General features: G+C 38.4%; 8 protein-coding genes across 8 annotated transcripts; 5 read left to right on the top strand and 3 right to left on the bottom strand. All coding sequences in view use genetic code 12, as the record gives it.

Moving 5' to 3' along the window:
- Positions 1 to 615: 615 nt before the first annotated feature.
- On the top strand, positions 616 to 2,883 carry CPAR2_805400 (uncharacterized protein; the record flags this gene model as incomplete). The annotated part of the gene is made up of 1 exon (XM_036808426.1): positions 616 to 2,883. The coding sequence occupies one exon, from the start codon at positions 616 to 618 to the stop codon at positions 2,881 to 2,883; it is 2,268 nt and encodes a 755-aa protein (XP_036665164.1).
- Positions 2,884 to 3,975: 1,092 nt separating this feature from the next.
- Positions 3,976 to 6,198, top strand: CPAR2_805390 (uncharacterized protein; the record flags this gene model as incomplete). Its single annotated transcript, XM_036808425.1, has 1 exon — positions 3,976 to 6,198. One exon carries the CDS (start codon positions 3,976 to 3,978, stop codon positions 6,196 to 6,198), a length of 2,223 nt encoding a protein of 740 aa, XP_036665163.1.
- A 751-nt stretch (positions 6,199 to 6,949) lies between these two features.
- GBP2 (single-stranded telomeric DNA-binding/mRNA-binding protein) lies at positions 6,950 to 8,984 on the bottom strand (the record flags this gene model as incomplete). The annotated part of the gene is made up of 2 exons (XM_036808424.1): positions 6,950 to 8,281; positions 8,952 to 8,984. 2 exons carry the CDS (start codon positions 8,982 to 8,984, stop codon positions 6,950 to 6,952), a joined length of 1,365 nt encoding a protein of 454 aa, XP_036665162.1.
- A 208-nt stretch (positions 8,985 to 9,192) lies between these two features.
- On the bottom strand, positions 9,193 to 10,263 carry CPAR2_805370 (uncharacterized protein; the record flags this gene model as incomplete). The annotated part of the gene is made up of 1 exon (XM_036808422.1): positions 9,193 to 10,263. The coding sequence occupies one exon, from the start codon at positions 10,261 to 10,263 to the stop codon at positions 9,193 to 9,195; it is 1,071 nt and encodes a 356-aa protein (XP_036665161.1).
- A 142-nt stretch (positions 10,264 to 10,405) lies between these two features.
- Positions 10,406 to 11,146, top strand: CPAR2_805360 (uncharacterized protein; the record flags this gene model as incomplete). The annotated part of the gene is made up of 1 exon (XM_036808421.1): positions 10,406 to 11,146. One exon carries the CDS (start codon positions 10,406 to 10,408, stop codon positions 11,144 to 11,146), a length of 741 nt encoding a protein of 246 aa, XP_036665160.1.
- Positions 11,147 to 11,221: 75 nt separating this feature from the next.
- Positions 11,222 to 12,928, bottom strand: PEL1 (CDP-diacylglycerol--glycerol-3-phosphate 3-phosphatidyltransferase; the record flags this gene model as incomplete). Its single annotated transcript, XM_036808420.1, has 1 exon — positions 11,222 to 12,928. The coding sequence occupies one exon, from the start codon at positions 12,926 to 12,928 to the stop codon at positions 11,222 to 11,224; it is 1,707 nt and encodes a 568-aa protein (XP_036665159.1).
- Positions 12,929 to 16,028: 3,100 nt separating this feature from the next.
- CPAR2_805340 (uncharacterized protein) lies at positions 16,029 to 17,126 on the top strand (the record flags this gene model as incomplete). Its single annotated transcript, XM_036808419.1, has 1 exon — positions 16,029 to 17,126. The coding sequence occupies one exon, from the start codon at positions 16,029 to 16,031 to the stop codon at positions 17,124 to 17,126; it is 1,098 nt and encodes a 365-aa protein (XP_036665158.1).
- Positions 17,127 to 17,551: 425 nt separating this feature from the next.
- UME1 (Ume1p) lies at positions 17,552 to 19,036 on the top strand (the record flags this gene model as incomplete). The annotated part of the gene is made up of 1 exon (XM_036808418.1): positions 17,552 to 19,036. The coding sequence occupies one exon, from the start codon at positions 17,552 to 17,554 to the stop codon at positions 19,034 to 19,036; it is 1,485 nt and encodes a 494-aa protein (XP_036665157.1).
- Positions 19,037 to 19,103: the final 67 nt, after the last annotated feature.

Here is a 19,103-nt window from a genome sequence, read left to right as displayed (position 1 = left end):
CCAAACTCAGAAATTTATGAACTTATATCACTCTCGAAACCATACCGGGGTTTGATGAAAGTGGGGGTGGTTAGGTGTGGCTCTTCATGCACAACGTGTTAAAATACACCCGTTTTCGTTAATACCGAACGCTTCAATTGGCATGGTATACTCTTGGAAGCATACACATGTAGTAACCTCTATTTGCTCATAAAAGTCACTCCACTACTTGGACTTAGCCGGGATAATAATAATTTGCCTAAAAAATATCAATTTTGAAGGGTTTTCGATAGGGAATCATGGATGGTTTGAAGTACAACGTGGCATTGCCACAACCGTGTAAGCACTGAAAGCTTGGAGTTTGCTCGAATAGAGAGAAGTGCCATCAGTTTCGTGGCCGAGTTGAGCCGGATTGGACCGTTGAACGGAAATTCTCAACTGAAGATGTGGGTTAATATCCGCATCTACATGGGACAAATAAGAAGGAAATCGTAAAACCGCACCTCCACAAATCGAATCATTTCCCAACTTTTGTTGTCCAATTGACATCGTTATATATATATATACCGTTGATGCTCCACTGTAGAGATTTCTTTGGTGCAACCATTAAACATTCGATACATCAAGACTCTCCCAATGTCTGTGAAATTACCGTCAGTAATTGACTCCGATTTGAATTCGCTTTATGCTGCTGATGAAAAGCCTTACTTGTTTCAAAATGATAACGATTTGCCAGATGATGTTTTGATCAACCAAAACTTGCCACTTCCACAGGAAATGAGCGCCAGATCTGTCAAGATTCCGGGCACCGCGAAACCTGGATTTTCCGAAATTTACAGAAATGGGGCACTTCCCAATGGAATAAAGGAAACCATCACTCCAGAATTGAACACTTACCCGAAACTATTTGCGTCTTCTGCAAAAAGACAAGCCAATAACCCCTGTTTAGCTTACCACGAGTATGACTACGAAAACGACGAACACAAGGAGAGATATGCCTCGCAAACTTACCAGCAAGTTGATAATCGTAAGACCAACTTTTTTAACGGATTGATGTTTTTGTTGGAGTCGAACCCATACAAGAATCTTTCATTGGAGCCACATCAAAAAATCCTCAATCACACAAAAGAATACACAGGGTTCAACAAGGACAACTTATCCTTCATAGTCACGTTGTACTCTGGAAATAGAGCCGAATGGATAATTACAGATTTGGCTTGCTCGGCCAACTCTGTTACCACGACAGCACTTTACGACACTTTGGGTCCGGATTCGTCGAAGTATATTCTTGGAATTACGCAATCTCCAGTCGTCGTTTGTTCAAGGAATAAAGTTGAAGCTTTGATCAAATTGAAGGCTGAAAACCCAAAAGAATTGGAATCGTTGATCACCATTATCTCAATGGACCCATTGAAGGTTAAAGGGAAATCGTATGCATCGTTGGTTGAGTTAGCTGAGAGGAACAACATTAAATTGTATGATTTCGATCAAGTCGAAAAGATTGGAGAGGTTTTCCCAAGGGAAGAAACAAGCCCAACTCCCGATACAACTTTTACAATCACCTTTACTTCTGGTACTACAGGTGCTAACCCCAAGGGAGTGTTATTGCTGCAACGTGCAGTTGTCAGTGCACTATTATCATATGCCATGCTATTACCTCACAACAAGTTAACGAAAGAGTTTTGCTTTTTGCCATTAACTCACATTTTTGAAAGGCAAATGTGTGCTTCAATTCTTTTTTTTGGAGGAACAGTTGGACTCCCTCGGTTGGGTGGTACTCCGCAAACATTGTTTGAAGATTTGAAACTTTTCAAGCCCACGTTTCTCGCCTGTGTTCCCAGAATCTTCACCAAGTTGGAGGCAAGTATCAAGGCTTCAACTGTGGATTCATCGTCAAAACTTAGTAGGGCAATGTACACCCAGGCCATTGAAACAAAACAACGGAAGCAAGAACAAAATGAGAACAAAGGAGATCATTTCTTGTTTGACAAGACGTTAATCAGAAGCTTACGTTCCAGGTTCGGTTTTGATGACATGGAATTTTGCATGACCGGCAGTGCACCCGTTGCAGCTGACACAATCAAGTTTTTGAAAGCTAGTTTAGGAATTGGTATGAGTCAGGGATTTGGAATGAGTGAGACTTTTGCCGGCATGGTATTCGCGTTACCTTTCCATTCACCAAGTGTTGGGACCTGTGGTCCCATAAGTCCCGTTGTTGAGGCAAGGTTAAAGGAGCTTCCCGAAATGGGCTATCATTTGAATGATGAAGGTGGACCCCGTGGAGAGTTGCAGTTGCGCGGATCTCAAATGTTTAGTCACTACTACAAGAATCCAGAAGAGACAAAGAAGAGTATCGATGAAGATGGGTGGTTCTCTACTGGAGATGTGGCTCAAATCACAAATGAAGGTTGGTTCCGTATAATTGATAGAGTCAAGAACTTTTTCAAGTTGGCACAAGGAGAGTATGTTACGCCTGAAAAGGTTGAGAACCTATACCTTTCAGCCAATTCCATCTTGACACAAATGTTTGCACATGGAGATTCAACTCAATCGTTCTTAGTTGGTATAATCGGAGTTGATCCAATCGGGATTGGGAAATTTCTTGTTGAGAAATGCAACATCCCACAAGGAGACTTGGACACGGAGAAGAAAATCCTTGAGGCATGTAACAGACGTGAGATAAGAACCCGCATTTTGTTACAATTAAACACAAATATTGGGTCTGTACTCAATGGATATGAGAAGTTGGCTAACATATATGTCGAGTTTGAACCTTTGAGGTTAGAAAGAGAGGTGATTACACCTACAACCAAATTAAGAAGACCAATTGCTGCCAAATTTTTCAAGTCGCAAATTGAAGCGATGTATAAGGAAGGATCAATTTTGAAAGATTTGAAGTTATAGTTCAACTGAAAACATATAGAGGCTTTGGAACATGATGGTGAAATTTGAACAAGCGAGAGATGTATAACTTTGTGCAATAGTATTTGATATTTTATGCAATCACTGTAGGGCAGACTTCTCATGCAAGTTCTTGAACCACAATTCAACTTTCGTCTTAGCGTTTCCATCATTTATGCTCACTTAATGGGTAACTACACAAATATTAATCTATGTTTGAGTGTCGCATAGTGACAAGTTTCCTTATTGATGTACTGAAAGAAAGAACCTTTGCGGAAGCGGAAACTGACGTTTTGGTGCATGTATTTGCAGCGTGAACTTTGAGGTGGGGCAAAAAATATAGCCGACCAAACGGTCTTTTTATGGGTCAATCTTGGCAAATACGAGGTTGAAACCACAAAAGGATGGGATGCCATCTACGATACGGATTGGCATCGATGGAAGGATGCAGAACATTCCACTACACTGGAGAACTGTCAATAATCCTGGTCCCCCACATTTATGACTAGGACAAGTTGTAAACCTCAATCTGGGGCTGATAACCCCCCTGTTTCATGAGTGCCAACAAAATTAAGTTAGTTAAAGCCAGCCTACAAAGGTGAAAGAATCAAATTTCAGTGTTCAAGAGATCATTTGGAGAATGGTTTTCAAAGGGTGATATAGATGACGAAGTTTACCATCCAATTGAGGTAAGGTTATAGTCTCCCCCAGCTCAGTGTGGCTTTAAATGAAACCAACCAGTCGACAAGTATCGCTATGCTTAAGCTTGATTCACGGGTAACAGGGTTGGATGCCCTTCCCCGCCCACTCTTTTTAATACGCTGAAGAGCTCAATGGAGGTTTGAAATCCTTAATGAGATGAAATATAATATTCTTCAACGTTAAATTTTTAATCTTTTCTTTTTTTCAGTTCTGGGCAACATATCCCCAAAATACGATAGTCCCCTCTTCAGTAAAACCCCGATAATATGGACGTGTGGATGAAGGATCAGTCTTGCAGATAAGTATGTAGTTTATAAAAGAGTAGCCAAGTATCCGAAGATAGTACTTGCACAATTCTTAAAACTCTCTGCAACACAAAGAGAGAAAAAAAAGATGTCCTTGAAATTACCATCAATTCTCGACTCAGATTTGAGTTCAGTTTATGCTGCTGATGAAGAAACATACTTGTTTCAAAATGTCAATGACTTACCTGATGATGTCTTGATAAATCAGTGCTTACCACTACCAGAAAATTTGAGCGCCAGATCTATTAAGATTCCTGGCACTGCCAAACCTGGATTCTCGGAAATCTACAGGAACGCTGCTCTTCCAAATGGGTTGAAAGAATCACTTACACCTGAGTTGAACACTTATCCAAAAATTTTCGCCTCCTCTGCCAAAAGACAAGCTGACAGCCCCTGTTTGGCGTATCATGAGTACGATTACGAAAACGATCAACACAAGGAGAGATATGCCTACTTCACTTACAAACAGGTTGATGAGCGCAAGACCAATTTTGCCAATGGGTTAATGTACTTGTTAGAGACTAATCCGTACAAGGATCTTGCTTTGGAGTCACACCAAAAGATTGTCAACCATTCGAAAGGGTACAAAAATTACAACAAAGACAACACCTCATTCATCGTCACTATATACTCTTCCAATAGAGTTGAATGGCTTTTGACCGACTTGGCATGCTCAGCAAATTCCATTACCAATACTGCATTGTATGACACTTTGGGACCAACATCCTCCAAGTTTATTTTAGGATTGACTCAATCACCAGTAGTTGTTTGCTCAAAGGAGAAAATCGAAACATTGGTCAAATTGAAAACAACAAATCCGAATGACTTGAAGTCTTTGATCACTATCATTTCAATGGACCCTTTGAATGTAAAGGGCAAGGATAACGAATCTTTGATCAAGTTGGCCGAGGAAAACAACATCAAGTTGTATGATTTCAATCAAGTTGAAAAAGTTGGCGAAGCATTTCCACGTAAGATTACACACCCATCGCCAGAAACGGTTTATACCTTTACTTTCACATCGGGTACTACTGGAGCCAATCCAAAGGGTGTTGTTTTGACACAAAGATCTGTTGCTTGTGCACTTCTGGCTTTTGCAATGTTGTTGCCCCACCACAAACACATGGCTGAACTTGCATTTTTGCCATTGGCCCACATTTTTGAGAGGCAAATGAGTGCTGCCATCTTATCTGTTGGAGGAAACGTTGGCTTTTGCAGATTAGGGGGTACTCCGTTAACCTTGTTTGAGGATATGAAGCTTTTCAAACCTACATTTTTTGCAAATGTTCCTCGTATTTTTACTAAAATGGAAGCTACGATCAAAGCAGCAACAATCGATTCGTCATCAAAAGCCAATGGTGTCACAAAGGGACAAAACAATGAATACATTTTTGACAAAGCCTTGATCGAAAAGTTGCGTTCTAAGTTTGGGTTTGATAATGTTGAATTTTGTATTACAGGAAGTGCTCCAATTGCTTCGGAGACAATCAAGTTTTTAAGAGCAAGTTTAGGTATTGGATTCATTTTGGGTTATGGCTCAAGTGAATCATTTGCTGGTATGTGTATGGCATTGCCATTTCATTCTCCAAGTATCGGGACTTGTGGTGCTCTCACTCCTACAGTTGAAGCTAGATTAAGGGAATTACCCGAAATGGGCTACTACTTGAATGATAAAGGTGGACCCAGAGGGGAATTACAGTTGCGTGGACCGCAAATGTTTACTCACTATTACAAGAATGAGGAAGAAACAAACAAGAGTTTTGATTCGGAGGGTTGGTTTTCGACTGGTGATGTAGCCCAATTCACGAATGAAGGGTGGATAATTATTTTCGATCGTGTCAAAAACTTTTTCAAGTTGTCTCAAGGAGAATATGTCACACCAGAAAAGATTGAAAACTTGTATCTTTCATCGAACCCAATCTTGTCGCAAGCATTTGTTCATGGTAACTCTACTGAATCATTTTTGGTTGGTATAATTGGGGTTGATCCCGTGGGTATTGTCAACTTTTTGACTGAGAACTGCAACATCCCAAAGAGCCAATTGGATACTAATGAAAAGATTCTCCAAGTTTGCAATAGACGTGAAATTAGAACTCAGCTTCTATTACAATTGAACACCACCGTGGGATCTGTTTTGAATGGATTTGAGAAGTTAGCAAATGTATTTATTGATTTTGAGCCATTGAAGTTGGAGAGGGAAGTTGTTACACCCACTTCAAAGATTAGAAGACCGATTGCCTCAAGATATTTCAAGTCACAAATAGATGCAATGTATAAAGAAGGATCACTTTTAAGAAATTTGAAATTGTGATTTAATGTGGTTTTGTATAGGATGTGTAAATGTTCCAATAATAACAAGATTTGTATGCACATAAATTGTAAGAGCACGCATTGTAGGAGTTATTGCCTCAATCCCATCAATGTATACACGCTCGTGCCGAAACTGAAGGTATTGCAGATATATCCCTTTTCGCAATTGGGTTATCAATGTAATTGTAAAACTGCTTGTACACTCAATTTAAAAATAACATGAGCAACACTCCATGCAAAAGTTAGGGATCTACATGAATTTGAATATACAAGACATTTACAAAACATTAAAAGCAACTTCAGTGGTACGTATCTTTTTGCATGAGCCTCACAGAGCATACCACGGTGCAAAACAGTTTCTTTCTCATTTAACCGAGGACATTTGATCTACTTTATAATGCAATAAGCATGATGTCAGTTCTTCAGACTTTACTATCATTCTATAAATACGACTGCAAATTTAGGCATAATTGCGCTACAAACCGAATTAGCTGATGCAGCTTCCACTGTTTATATTCATTTTGAATTGTGGTTCCCACTCTTCAAAGGTTGCTCCGACAACAGGGGCGGCTTCATTCTACATCACATCATTCAATCAAGCTGAAGAAGTTCTACACACTTCAACAAAAAGGTTACGCTTCACTCCACACGTCATCGCCTATAGTCTGGGTCAAAAGTAATACTATCAACATTTACGTATAGACACATATACATTTTAAAACTTGAACAAGAATCACCACAATTGACTCAAATCACTCTGCCATTCCCAACTTTTTGTAGGAAATTTTTAATTTTCGTCCACCATATTCATAGCCATTCAATTCATTGAGTGATGTCGTAGCAGAGTCAACCGACTCAAATTGAACAACAGCATTACCGCTAGCTCTACCATCTTCTTGATATTGAATTTCGGCATTGGATACCTTACCAATAGTTTCAAACAAATCAAACAAATCATCGTTTTGAGTACTAAATGGTAAATTTTCAACATATATTGTGTCATTTGGCTCATCCCCGTCACCGGATACACCTTGAGTAAACTCTGTGTTTGTCTTGCGAGCAATTGGAGCAGCAGCTGAAGCATCAGAACCGGCATCGCCAGTAGTCAGCGAATAGGCGGTGCGTCCATGCCTTGTATCCAATTTCCTACCTTCAATTTCATATCCTTGAAACATTTCTACAGCAGCATCGGCTTCTTCAGGAGTTTCAAAAACAACAGTTCCAAAACCTCTTGATCTTCCCATATGGTCTAATCTAACATCGGCTCTAGTGACTGATCCGGCCTTTCTCATGATATCCTTGAGTGCTTGCCAGTTTATTGAGAATGGCAAGTTACCAACAAAAACCTCAGTTCCTGGAGTGGTTGGAGGCAAGGGAGGTCTGTAATCACTTCTTCCATAACCACCACTAGCACCACCGGCGCCACCACCGCCACGACCATAACCACCTCTTGAGCTATCTCTATCTCTACCGTAATACGAATCGCCATATCTGTCTCTTCCCCGATCAAAAGATCTTCCTGAACCAAAATTTTGCTTGTCTGGTGGTGGATAATCTTGCCTAACAAAGATAGCTCTTCCTTGATATACAAACTTGTCGTATTTATTAATGGCTTTGAGAACATCATCGTGGGTCTTGAATTCAACTGTAGCCATACCTCTTGATCTGCCTCTGTTTGTAACAATATCAGCACGAACTATGTCAAAATCACCTCGAAAGATATCCTCAATATCTCTCGCCTGTGAATCAAATGGAATGTTGCCCACAAAAATTGAATTGTCATAGTTTCTTTCTGATTTCGAACGGTAACCTGAATCAACACTACTATCTCCACCTCCGGAACCATAGTTCCTTGAAGAATAGTCCCTACTGCTACCTCCCCTGTATCCACCACCACCATGTGATGATGATCCCCTGGATCCACCATAGCTTCCACCTCTTCTGTCACCATATGATGACCTAGAAGAATAACTTGATCTCGAGTAACTTGATCCACCATAATCTCTTCTGCCGGATGAAGTATCATCTCTACTAAACCTGTCTCTAATCGGTGATCTTTCCCGGTCTCTTACTGGAGATCGATCCTATAAAACTTCGAGTTAGCAACCACACAATGTCTAATAATGATAAACTTAAAAGCGTAAAAAAATTCAAATAAGCAGCATGTAGCGATGTAGCAAGCGGCAAGCGGCAAGTCAGCATAAAAAAAAACAAATACAAATTGCAGATGCAAATGCAAAACCTTTAGCAAAACAAGCAAACTAGCATACCAAGCATACAAGCATACAAGCAGCTTATGAGCAACAAAAGATGAAACGATGATAAGAGAAAGCATCAACGCCGACATCGTCTGCCAAAAACAAAAGAAAATTGGAAACGAGCCAACTTTGTTTGCAAAACACTAACAGACTATTCCATTATCTTTTCTGCATTCCCCTCCTTCCTCTTGTATGAACAACATTGCAGAAATCCATCCGTCAGATAACCGACAAACCAAATTGCCAAGCATCGTCTTAAACAGATGAACGTCGCAAGACATACACCATCTCACCCATTAACAACACCACTTGTATTTCCCCCATTAACTCTTCGATGACCTACCTACCGTTTGGTTTCTCTTGGGCACCGGCATCGGCATCGGCATCGGCATCGGCATCGACATCTAATGCTAAACTATCATTTTTTTCTTTTGTCACCATTTTGAATAAATCAAACCAGAAAGAAAATACCTCATTTCAATAAAGACTAACATACCCTTGAATAATCATCAATGTCCATTCCATCCATCTTTTTTTTTTTTTTCTGTGGCACTGTATAAAGCTGTGTGGACGTCGATGTGTTTGTTCTTTTTCTTGAAATTTTTGAAACATGTTGACAATTAGTCTTTTGTGACTTTACACGACTTCTTCAAACAACACCATTTTGCATTCTACAATCAATCAATTGTAAAACTATTACTCTTTGTATAAAAACCCTACTTAATGTACTGGTTTGCTTACTTCAGCGGTAGTGGCAATACAAACCTTCTTTCAACCTCACATTCCTTATTTACTTCCTCTTCTCCATCAAACTTCAATCTCACAATACCATCTTTTTTATGCCCCACAACAATAGCCAGATAGTAAGTAGTAGTATCAGGATACCTTGCAAGTACTTTGGTACCATAAGCATAATTAATCAAATCACGAGCAGCTTCTTCGGTCGGAATTAATAAAATTTCCTTATAATTGGCTCGGAAAGTATGTCCAGGATTGTTATTTTCATCAGGTTCAGGATCTCTAATTTCAAATTTTATGCCATCGCCAATAATCTTGACCACTTCACATTGAATCCATTCATTGATCCGATTACGAAGTTTGAATGCAACTTCGCTTCCGATATAGATGGGTTCCGATGGATTGTATTTTGATGTCCAATATGATCGACCAACTTTCTTTAGCTTTTTGCCCTTTCCAATAGCACCAGAAGATGAGCCAACTGAGCCTTTGCCTCCACTGGCTTTACCTGATTTTTTAGACGTTGCTTTCGATGTTGCTTTTGATGTTGAGGTTGGTTTGGTAGACTCACTAGTTCCCCTTCGGTGATGTATTGGTGGTATTGGTGTTCCCGATTTGGACGAGGCAGATGAAGCTCTTCGTTTCTTGGTTGACGCAATGGGCACTTCATCTTCCTCGTCATCTTCAGCGTCATTTTCATCATCATAATCATCAACACCATCATCAACATCCTCTTTTTTAGTACTGCTTTTAGCCTCACGTTCATGTTCCTTTTCCTTTTGATGTTTCTTTTTCAAGTCTTCTTTTTGTAAATACTCAATCAATCGTGACAAATTTTCCATCGATGTATCAATAAGTCGTTTCGCTGTACCTATATTTGACTTGTGGTCGATTATATCTTGTTTCAATTTGGTAAGCTCATCCAGGGAAAGGTTTTTGTAGTATTGCAGTTCATCCTGATCCCTATCGAGTTTATGTATTGAGTCAAATGATAAGCTCTCATTTGATGTACATATATCTTGCAACGATGTTATTATTATATCCCAATTACCCTCAACTTCCGAACCCATTGTATTTTGGTTTCTCTTTCAGTGTGTCTTAACTCTATTTGAAGTTGTGTTTACAATTTTGTTTTTTGGTTCATTGATGTAATTTTTATTGCGGAGGTTCAAGACTACTGAATCAAGTCCTCCAGCCCACCACACATTTCCAATGTATTTGACCGATTTATATCCCATATCAACAGCATGTATCCAACTAGCGTCCATTTGTCTACAATTCAAATACAACAAAACCCGTAAATCAATTCGAGGACTTTCATACGACTATTCACTACTACAATTTCTCACTCATTTGATATCAATAGCCAGTCTACTAAGTTTCTGTTCGTCTACAATCACATCTCAATATATGCTACGATGGTCCCTGGAAACTCCCCACATATCATTATTGGTACTCGTCCTTGAGGTTATATCATTCATTGTCTCAACGGGTATGATTATACAACTCATCATTTATAAATCTACACGTGGCCAGAATCAAGCCATAAGTGGATACTGTCAAGGTTTCATAATCACGGTACTACTACCATTGGTATACTTGTTCAAGCTATGGTTGTTCAAACAAGCCAAGATCAATGAACTTGATTTAGTTGACTATGGGTGGACAATGTTTAAACTATTTACTAATTTACGATTTATCCCCCAGGTTATGGTTAACTGGATGGATGATAGTGTTGATGGGCTTTATCCATATTGGATTCATTTACAGGTTGCGTGTGCGGCATTTGAGCTAGTGGATAGAGTCGTGAATGGTTACGTTTGGGCAGATGTGTCAATAATGATGCCCAGTTTACCATTGATTATTATCAAAGATGTATCAATAGCGATAATTGGTTTTCAGTACCATGTGTACCGAAAGAGAACATCAGAAGTACATTATAAAGAAGTTTAGAGGGTACAATGAATAGACACTCCAATACTAATACATTCTAAATTTTATGTTCTTTTTCCTCAAGTCGCAAACATTTTATAATTTCCCACCAAGTAGTTTCACAGCCAAGTGTACTCTATAACTGATCCTTCTATCTTCATCAATAGCATATTTCGGGTGATGAGGTTTATCTCTTTTTTCCAGGTCTTCATCTCTACCACCAAGCTTCTCATCTGGTATATCTTGAATTACAACTCCACTCTGTGTTGCATCCATCAGTAGTGGTTTTGGTTGGAAATCATCCACAGTCAATTCTGACACATGCTCCATTAAGTGATCAATCTCGTGCTTCATCGCCTGCTTCAATTCATCATCCTTTGTGATGATGATGGCATTACTTTCCAAATCACAACTATATGCTCTCTTGGTGTAATTTGATGAGCCGATTACGGTAATACTAGGATCTTCTTCTTCAGGAACGGTGAGCCATAATCCCTTTGCGTGATAAGTCCATCCGCCTGGTGTATTGACTACACCATTTTGCCATTCGTACACGGTGATCAATGTTTCCTTGCCTAGTTTTTTCACTTGTTCAAGAAACCTTTTTGCAAAAAGGAGATATGCTTCAGGTAAGTAGTAGGATAATCCTGACGATTTATAAAATGAGTTGGCTTTTGGTGACGCAGTGATCACAGAACCTTGAGCACTACTGTTGATTAATCGATCCTGGATTTGTGGCAACATATTGAAATAACCAGCAGTAAACCACCATCTAATCTTTGGCGAGTCAATGTACGATAGTAATCGTAAAATTGCTGGTTTTTCCGTTGACAAGTCTTGATTTGGAAGAAACAATGGCGTAAATTGTGATACAGGGTACACAATAGTGTCAAAATTTTCATGATCCTTAAACTCATCAAATGAAGTTAATTCGTGTTGTTTCAATATAGGCAGTAATAGGTGCGAAGCATCACTAAGGAATCGATGAGTGTTTATATGTGGTTCGCAAGATGCATTGGTTGTAGGCCAAACCAATTTAAAGCCTTGTTTCAATTGAGTTGTATGACGAATTTGATATGAAATTGATGCAATTGCTTGATGAAGACGGAAATAGTAATCCGTTATCAGTTTACTTTTGAACAAATAGTATCGATCTTGCCTATTGGTGAAGTAATCTTCTGACAAATTAGCTCCAGAAAGGATAATTTCATCATCAAACCCATACAACTTCATATGCTGCACACCCCATCCTTCATCTAATCTCTTGGGAGCTAATTTTTTGGTTAATCCTGTCAAGTTTGGCGTATGATACATTCGAATATCTACTCGATGTTTACCGTATTTTTGTTCTAATGGAGCCAACAAAGATGCTGAAGATGGATGATGAGGTGCTTCTCTAGTTGCACGCAAGACATCAGTCAACAAGTAGACTTTTAAATCCTGATTTTTGGCCAACGCATCATCAATACATTCAACTAACTCGTATTGAGTTTTGCCAATGTATAATGACGACAAGTACACCCTCTGTTTAGCTTGCGATATCTTGGTTTTCAAAGTCTGATAAAATTGAGCTGGTTCTGACAAGATTTCAATGTCGCCTTTATTCAACAAGAATCTAGGAGCAATGGCATCTAATTGGTGGAAGATAGTGACTAATCTAGGATGAAAAGTGTTGACATAGTCCAATGACACATTTGGGTTGTTTGTGGCATAAGATCTCAGCTGTTGCTGTTGCGAACCTGAGTCTAGTGATAATGATGATGAGTTGTTGTTGAAAAAATAACTATAAATTGATGAAAGCATAGGAACCCCAGTATACGTAGCTCTAGTTTTTATTCGTGATGATGCAGCACTAGATGTCGAAAAGCTTTGTGTACTTATGCTTGTAGTTGTAGTTGCACTAGTAGTACCTCCAGTTTTGAGTTGATGTTTGAATATTATGAGCGATGCCACTGATGATGAAGAAGATAGTAGAAATAATGATTTATGACAACTCTTCAATAACATCCAGGAAAAAGAAAAAAAAAAGGGAAAAAAAAAGAAGAAGGGGAAAAGGGGAAAACCAGTGTATCTGTAAACAAAAGTGGATCTCTTATCAGTTAAATATTGTTTTGAGATATCTCTGTGTGTGTTAATGGATAGATTTTGTTTTGAGTTTTAACAGTAAGGCGATGTTTTGGATTTTTTCATTTTTGTTACTGTCGTCCCAAAAAGGGTAAAAGGTTAAAAGAAAAAAAAAAAATTTTTCTTTTTTCTTTTTTCTTTTCTTCATTCGTCGTCTTTGGATGTGCAGCAATGCAAAAAACAAAGGAAAAAAGAAAAGAAGAGATAAGAACTGGAGCCGAGAGATAACAACAAAGCAATCAAATCAAAATGACAATCATTATCACAAGACTGTTGACTGATAGTAAAAAGGAGATAGGCACTAATTTCAAAAGCAGATCATTCTTCTTCTTCTTCTTCTTCTCTTTCGGTTCGGTTCTTTTTTTTTTTTGTTATTGAACACAACACTACATGGTCATCCATAACGAAAACAATAGGGACAAACGTCGAAGAATCAAGATAGCGTGGCTTTAAACTAACAAAGTACTGTATCTGTTAAAAAGAAGGATCTGCATCAACTTTAAACAATAAGTAACTGCACTTAGTATTGTATTAAAACCTTGGTCTAAAAGCAGATTGTAAAAGAAGTCTATCGCACTACTAAAATACTCACGTTTTGTTTTTAACTCTTGCATGTAGCACAAATAAAGTCAAACGCCGAGTCAAACTACCTTGACTTAGTACGATAGGGAGGAATACTTTTTTTTTTTTTTTGAACCTTGAACGCGAAATGGTGCTGTATTACCTAGTTTAGTAAAACCACTTTATAAGCCACATTTTGTCCCCTCTTCGTTACGTCTAATTATATTCTTTCTTCTCTTGTGACTAAACTTTTAATTAAGGTTTTGTTCTCAAAGGAGGCAGTTGCTGCCCAGCCCACCTGAGACCACCAACAAATCTGTACCTAAGTTATCCTACATTGGCATAAAATTTGTTAGTTTTGTTATCAGAGGAAGATATATCACAGTCACACGATAACAAACCATGTTTCGGCAAGAAAAGAAAAAGGAATTTATTTGTTCCGGAATCGGGAATTTCATAAAAACCCAATCGAACGCCGAAATTGCAATACATAAGAACACCGGCTAAACGTTTGACGAAAAAAAAAAAAAAAAAAAAAAAAAAAAACAAATCATACTCTATGAATTAAACCCCCTTTCCCAAAGGATGAAACCTCATTTTCCGTTCGTAAGCTCCTAGTGCCTCTTCGTCGCAACGAGGTCGTACTGCAAACTATTTCAAACACTGTGCTCACTGAAACAACCAAGCATTTCAACGTCTGTCGGAGTATCCCTGTGGCATATGCAGTGAACACGAGATTCCACTGTTATGGCTCTTAAGCGTTGTTGTCTCTAAGAATTCTCATTGTTTTTCAATTGTAGGAAAGGATTGTGGAGAGGTGGCTTAGCAGCTGAAATTCCTATAATCATGTATAGCGTTTCCCCGCAGGGTTGGCAACACACCATTTGAACTGGATTAGAAAGGGAAAAAGCAGTTTAGATTCATTACAATTTTTTTTTCCCGAGTTACCGAAAATGGCGAATGCAATGGTCTAACTTAACTAAGTTAAATTTATTCTGGGCATACCCCGATTTATGTTGCACATTGTGCGTACTGCATAAAATCCAAGCTCGATGTGGAGTTTCAAATGCCGAAAAAAATTTACAGACCCCGGAACAGAGATAAAACTTTAAAGTGCATGAACTACCTAATTAGGTAAATAGTACAAGGCAAAAAAGCTTTGATGACATTATTCATTCAAAATCGTTTGTCACAAATCATATTCTTTCTCAGGTGCTGTGGATGGGAAAAAGTGCACTTCTTTATCACCGGGATACTTGTTTTCCAAAATCGCAGTACTTGTTATTGGCCCTTTATCATTTTACGCAAAATTTCATAGGACTGCTGATACATCCTTTGAAATGCTTCTTTTTGAAATCTTTGTCGAGAAGGTAGGATTTTCACGGTTTCGAAAAGTTATTTAACTGATCTTTATTATCCACATCAATTTCTTTACAATATTAGTGCAAAACAAAAAAATCTTCATAAAAGTGATCATATTAAACCACATTGATAAGATGATGAGTCCTCTATCTAGTTCAAAGTTTTTCACTCATTAAAGACGTTAAAGGCGTTTCACGTTTGAGTCAGAGGTGAAAGAGTGAACAACAGCATTGTTGTGTCGTGTCGGAATGGAGTATCCTGTGACACTAGTGTGTGACGATAACAGGTTTCATGAGACATATTTCATTCATACACGTGACTCGATATCACTTATTGAAATCGACAAACTTTGGTTGACTTTCTGCTGCTATTAGCAAATGAGTTGACAGATGGATGTACCAAGTTTGGTTCAATACAACGGGACTCAAAGATCCGTTGCTAAAAATACCACAGGCCTTGTAATTCTTAACATGGTTATGAGTTAATGTCATATTTTCACGACTTTGGTTAACCAAACAATAGGATGATGCTCTTTGCTAATCTTATTGCAAAAGGAAGGTGATAGACCACCAATCAAAGGTCGTTTGGTATACAAACCTGAAATTGAATCACATTGGACAACTCCTTTCGCCCATTGTTTCTTAAGTTGTTGTTACCAACAACACTGGTTATGAACTTCGAGTGGGGGAGAAATATTGGCACCGATGCCATGCTAATTGCAATGAACATATATTGGGCCACCCCGTGGTATATGGGTTGTCCTTTTTGACGTAGCTCAACAATTTAGGAACTATAAATATGTCAATCTTTCTCCCCTCGAAGCAGATTTCAATTGTTGAAGTTTCATCACCAAACAATGATTTCTTTATTTCAAGGTTTAGTATTGGCATTCATATTTGGTGTAATTACTAATGGTACCCCTGTTGAGAAGAGACACACCAAATACATTGCTCATGAATTTCATGATACTGAGGTTCGCCTGATTGGGAAAAGAGCTGAAAATGTTGATTTTGAAGACAAGGCGTGGCGTTTCGTTGCTCATTTGAAAATTGGTTCTGCCAAACAAGACGTACAGGTTCTTCTTGATACAGCAAGTACAGTTTTGAATGTTCCCCAAACAAATTCAACCTGTCGGGAAGGTAAAATTTGTGCAGCTCAAAACAGTTTCAACCCTTTTGAATCGACTTCATTCAAAAACCTGACTATTCCAGCTAAATCGTATTTTGGTCCCAATCAATATACTGGGTTTATTGTTTCTGACGATTTCTATTTTGATGACGGTAAAAGAATTCCACAGTTTGAATTTCAATTATTGGATTCATATCCCCGTGACGTTTTTGGTATATTCGGTATGGGGTACAGCACCAACAACAATTATACCTACGTATTGGCTACTAAATCAGCTGGTTTAATCAATAATGCCGGATTTTCTCTCTTTAAAAACTCGGACAAAAATGGGTCTTTCCTTTTGGGAGGTGTGGATAAAGCCAAATATGATGGTGATTTGCTCATTTTCAATGATTCCAAAGAAGCCATGTACCCAAAGTCAATTATAACTGCGAATGGTACAGTTATTCCATTCACATATAAAGTTTTGCATGACTCGGGGACTCCCACTATGGAGTTGTTGGATACCGTTGTGCAAAAGTTTTACAAGGATATTGGAGCCAATGACAAGGGCCATATACCATGTGACCAAGTATTGAATGGTAACAAGAGTTTGAATTTCGATTTCGGACCATTTACCATACCCGTTTATTACAAAGATATTTTTAACAGGTCTGGTTCAACTTGTATTTCAAATATACTTGCAACAAAGTTTCCTGATAGACAATATCTTGGAGTCGTGTTCCTCAGAAATGCCTACCTTGCTCAGAATTTTGATACTAAAAAGGTTGGTTTGGCGCCGGTGAAGTATACTGATGAGTCCGATATTGTTGATTTTTGGTTTTGAGTAGTGTATATGTGTATACTTTGGTGTTCATTCTATAAATTTCACGTAGATCTTGAATTTCCTTGAGAATCATTGCCTGCTGGTATAACTTACGTAGAAATGATGACTAAGGGTTGCGGTGTGTGTCTACAAGGCGTGCAGTGTGGGAGATTTGACGTCTCAATTAATCATTTGCAATTCTTTACTCTCGTCACGTTTTGCGGAGAAATACTTGCGAAAATGACAAAACCAAAAAAAGCAGAGAAGCAGAGTGAGAAAAAGATGTCAGTTGTTGATAAACACCCACAAAGTATTTAATCACACACCAGTGAAGCGTTTATATTCACTTGTTTCATCGCTAAAATAGCAATAATTGCAACACAGTCTACCTAACCAACATCGCGTCACCTAATTCCCACTTGCTCATAAATAGTATCAAAAAAAACATGCCCTCCTCATCAACAAACGAATGGGCTAAAGCAGAGAAGGAAATCGCTCAAGACCAACAACTTCAAGCCAAAATCACCAATGAGGAATTCAAGATATGGAAAAAGACAGTCCCCTTATTGTACGATTTTATCCATACATTTGCATTAGATCATCCTTCCACCATTGTTAGATGGTTACCAAAGTATCAATTAGTAGACAATGACACCAATGTTGAGGTCCAACTCCTACTAAGTTCCAACACGATTAATAGTCCTGAAAACTCATTGGAGTTAGCTTCAGTTACTTTACCCTCGACTTTAGTTGGCAAAGAAGGTAATGGGGTGTTACCAGCGGATGGGATTGATACCTCGAACTTCAAAAGATTGACAAAATGGAAGCAAAATTCAGTGACTAATGCTTTGAAATTATCACCTGATGGATCAATTGCATTGTCTTTCAACGGAGATGGTATCATTCGTGGATGCAACTTGACCAGCGATAAAGTTGTTGATTACAAGTATCATAAGCAGCCTGGGTTTGCCTTAGAATGGATCAGCAACAACAACGAAAAATTTTTATCCGGTGCCAATGATTCTCAAATTGCACTTTGGCAACTTGAAAAACCGTCGACTCCCATTCAACTATTCAAATCACATCATGGAGCCATTAATGATATTTCGACTAGTAATGCCAATATCTTTGGATCGGTTAGTGATGACTCAACCACTCAATTTCATGATTTGAGAGTAGCTTCTGTTGGCGATATCAATCCCGTCATCAAACAAGAGAATAAATTTATTCAAAACTGTATTCAATTTCATCCTCAAATTAATACATTTTATGCAACTGGTGGTAAAGACAATGTTGTTTCCTTGTATGACTTGAGAAATTATAAAATACCATTTAGAAAATTATTTGGCCATAATGCATCAATCAGACAATTGGAATGGGATACATTCAATCCACTGACTCTTGTATCTTGTGGATTAGATTCTAGGATTTTATTTTGGAATTTGGATAATTTGGAAGAAGATTATACTTATCCTGAAACAAGCGCAACTGCTAATTCGGAAACGTCGAAAAGGAAAACTCAGCAATCTTCAAAACCCGATCCTTGTTTGAAATACGTGCATGGTGGTCATGTTGGAAGAATCAATGACTTTACCATTCATCCCAAAATTCCTAATTTATTTGCTAGTGTTGGCGATGATAGATTATTGGAAATCTGGGAACCCAAGACATTGTTAGTGGAAGAAGAAGATGAAGAAGAGGAAGAAGAACAAGCGCAAGAGAAAGAGCAAGAGCAAGAGGAAGAGCAAGAGGAAGCGGAAGGTGAAGAAAGAAAAGAAGAAGAAAGTGAACAAAGGAAGGAAGACGAGAAGGGGGAAGAGAAGGAAAAGGAAAAAAGCTCCGAAGCTGAAGTTGAAGCTGGTGCTGGTAAATCATCCAAAGATGACGACAATGATGCATCCCTGTCGAAAGACGTTGAAATGAAAGATTAATAGAAAAAGTGTTTTAGTCCAGTGTTATAATAAAAGTTGTGAACTGAATATTTCTATATACATGATT

This window comes from Candida parapsilosis, contig 005807, assembly GCF_000182765.1.
Source record: "Candida parapsilosis strain CDC317 annotated contig 005807".
Classification (NCBI taxonomy): domain Eukaryota; kingdom Fungi; phylum Ascomycota; class Pichiomycetes; order Serinales; family Debaryomycetaceae; genus Lodderomyces; species Lodderomyces parapsilosis.
The sequence above is the reverse complement of the archived record's forward strand: the minus strand, read 5'-3'. Positions and strand labels throughout refer to the sequence as shown.